Source organism: Solenopsis invicta, chromosome 10, assembly GCF_016802725.1.
Source record: "Solenopsis invicta isolate M01_SB chromosome 10, UNIL_Sinv_3.0, whole genome shotgun sequence".
Classification (NCBI taxonomy): domain Eukaryota; kingdom Metazoa; phylum Arthropoda; class Insecta; order Hymenoptera; family Formicidae; genus Solenopsis; species Solenopsis invicta.
In genome coordinates, this window is record NC_052673.1 from 9005898 (window position 1) to 9009326 (window position 3429).

At 39.0% G+C, this 3429-nt stretch overlaps 1 protein-coding gene across 1 annotated transcript; it reads left to right on the plus strand.

Moving 5' to 3' along the window:
* LOC120358863 lies at positions 1 to 1465 on the plus strand. Its single transcript, XM_039454507.1, has 2 exons — positions 1 to 184; positions 767 to 1465. The coding sequence occupies exons 1-2, from the start codon at positions 25 to 27 to the stop codon at positions 946 to 948; spliced, it is 342 nt and encodes a 113-aa protein (XP_039310441.1). The 5' UTR covers positions 1 to 24; the 3' UTR covers positions 949 to 1465.
* Positions 1466 to 3429: the final 1964 nt, after the last annotated feature.

Here is a 3429-nt window from a genome sequence, read left to right on the forward strand (position 1 = left end):
GCAGTAACAGCGGCGGCGGTGGCGATGGCGGTGGCGACGGCGGTGGTAGTGGCGGCGGCAGCGGTGGCGGCGGTGGCGGCGATGGCGGTGGTGGAAGCGGCGGCGGCGGCGGCGGCGACGACTTCCCGGGCCGAGCGAATTGGTCTCCATGGGAACCATCCCGAAGCCAATCCGGGGTGCATTCGTACGTACATTTACCCTTGTCGTGGCGCGTCTGCAGCACCCTCTCTTCTCCCCTTCTTCCGCTTACCATCCTCAACCCCTATAAACTCGCACCCTCTCTCGCTCTCATCTCCCGCGCGGCTCTCCGCTCTCTCCGACATTTTCTCTCCGTTTGTCTCCCTCTCGTTCTCTCCTCCTCCCCACCCCTATCCGTCTCCCGATTCAAGTTGTTCCTTCGTCCGCAATTCCTCACTTTTCTCCGTCTCTTTCTCCCTTCTCGCCTTTTTTTCGACCATTTTATTTATTCCTTATCCACTTTTATTGTTTTGTCTGCACATGCTCTTGCCGTATCTCCACGCTTCCATTTATTCCGTCGCGCACCGGTGATCCCCGTCACTTGTGAACCAAGAATAAAGCTTCCGTCTCTATTTAAACATTTTTGTCGACAATGAACATGCACGGATAGATATTTAAAAAAATAATAAAAATAAAAAAGCGATCAAATTTGTCCGCGCATTCATATCCTATCTAAATGAACTTTTCTCGCGCTAAAATATGGTTCTCAATATCCAAATTATTCCACTCTGACATTTTTGCAATCTAGGTCGAGAGTTGAAAGACCTGCAATTCAATCGAGTTCTGGAGTATAAATTAAACATTTCGTCGTTCTACACAATAGAAAACTTTCAACGAAGAAGAACAATTCGTTTCTCCATAACGATGTTTCTGCATTCTCGAAGAACACATGAACGCGGTATTCGAGACTTCTTGCTCTCTGATAAGTAAATTAATGTTATTTAAATTTGATTCACTTTTATTTGACATAATTTTTTCTGTTAAACGTATCACTCATATTCATGTTAATATTTATATTAAAATTTTATTATAATGCTTTTTCGTCGCTATCGAAGGATCCCACTTTTGCTAGTGATCCATCATAACATCCATTGATTCTCGTCGCTATTTTTCTTTATTCTCCGATTTTTCCAACTATACCTCTTAGTTTCTAAGCGCGGCATACGCGTTCTATCTTTATTCAGCTCTCGTTTATTTCAGTCCACGAAGCTGTCGCTGGATCCATAAAGCGACGATGGTGACATGTCGATCGTTACGTGACCCTACAGATGTTATTACGTGTCCCATTACCCCTGCTTCGAATACTCAGCAACTCAATTCGACGATCCGCAAAGGTGTATTTCGTTCACTGCACCAAGGCATTCAAGTCTGGCGAATTACGCGATGCGTTTTGTGTTTGATATACGCCAAAGATGACATAAATTTTCTTTCAGAGCTGGAATTTAGAAGTAGATATTGTAAAAATATTTCCGTATACTTCTAATTTTTAACTTTTAAATAAAAGTTATATCGTAAAATGAAATGTACGACATAACATTAAGACACTAACCCTCCGTCCACGTTTTTGTTTTTGGCACTCGCAGCCTGTATGGGTCTATCTGAGACAATAGCATCGGACGTTATTTTCACCCTCTTAAAGTATTTTAAAAAATCTAAAAAATTCGTACAACATCTTTCAACATTGTAATTCACAGTTTTAAAATTATTTTAATGAGGGTTGTTTATTAAATATTTTTTAGTAAACTTTGAACGTGAATGAAAGAAAAAACTAAGGGTTGTTATTTTATGTTAGACGTTTTACACCCACGTGTATGTGCAGGGGCAAGATTGAGTTAAGATTTGTGTCTCATTAAACTACATTATATATCGTGATAATGTTCCGCGGCGAATGCGAGCAATTCTCGAACTCTATCCACGAGAGTAGAGTTCGAAGATTTATTTCTTTTTCGATGTTAACGGCAGCGGCATCGATTTCAGAATTTTCCTCGCGAAAGACATCACAAAAATCGAATCTCGTGTCACAACACGTGGATATCGACTCCTTTGTTTCCTCGTGAACAGCCGACGGTGTAACGCTCATGCGTAAACGATAGAGAGAAAAGATCACAAGGAAGTTCGATAACCTTCGAAGGAGATACGGCTTCTTCAACGAAAGCTTAGGGTTGAACCGCTTTATCGCCTCATAAAATACATTTCTTTTTAATTTATCGGTTTCTCGAAGGATAATTACGAAAGGCAATTACGAAAACTAATTTACTCAAACGGGCAAATATAACGGTTGTGTAATCATGAAAATCTATTTCAACTAAGGCACAAGCGTTAAAACGAGAACTGTCTCAATACTATTAAAATGAGAATGTTTAATATGCGAGCACATATTATTCTAATTTTCTAGAATGTATGTTATAACATTTCTCGATCGATTCGCGCAACGCTTAAATGCAATTCTTAAATACGTGCGCTCGAATAATAAAAGAGAGAACACAGTAACACATTCATTGTTCATAATTTACGCATTATTTAATTATATGTAGATATGTAAACGAGTACGATAAGAAAACTGGTTTAGCAATTCATGCGCTACCTACCCTCCGGTTATCACTCATGAATCACCGGACGGTCACATTCCTGCCCCATGCTTGCAACGACCATCGGTAGAATTAAAATTCATACCCAACGCATTACCCGGCTGCAATTAACATGTATTAATGCACGGTGGTTTTTCATCGAGGCCGACAGGTGCGATCAGCCCGATTTATGTAACTTCTTTTTCCCTCCAGCGACGTGATTAACGCGCGCATAATCTAAGTACATATATTACGAGTGCATACGTTATTATCCGTGTTCCGATATACTCTGCCAGCGTACTGAAAATCTATAGCATAGAAGAAAAGAGGGTATTGTGACTGCTATGGGCATTACAGCTACCCCTATTACCTCCGTTATCAGGTAACGAATTCTAACAATAATTGCTTACAGAATTATTCGTTTAGTAGCCCAGTGCTTTTAGTGGCGCTAATACACCAATACGCAATAGCTAACGATTGTTATAAGACATTTTTATTTTTGAATACTTCTAAACTTTTTCAAGATACATTTTAGCATTTAATTACACATACTGTTTTTAAACTTGAGCATATTATCACACAAATATACGTATGTTCGTGTGTTTTTCGTTAGTTAACTTTTTATTCGGATCCGTACACATTCCGAGTTATACAAAATTAAACAATAACATGAGATTTTGATACAATGGTTTTTTAAGCAAAATTTTCACATAAAAATATTTGTTCCATAAATCGATTGTTACTCTAGAGGGTGGTGTTCAGGAACATTAGGGATATCGTTTTATGTTTATTGTTTAATGTTAACAAGGATAAAATTAGATTTCAAATGATATCTTTAAAGTTT

Excerpts from the sequence above, each read along its gene's own strand:
- LOC120358863 (XM_039454507.1), top strand. The coding sequence starts at position 25 with ATGGCGGTGGCGACGGCGGTGGTAGTGGCGGCGGCAGCGGTGGCGGCG. Across the intron at positions 185-766 it reads AGCCAATCCGGGGTGCATTC|GTCGAGAGTTGAAAGACCTG; the intron begins GTACGTACATTT and ends TTTGCAATCTAG.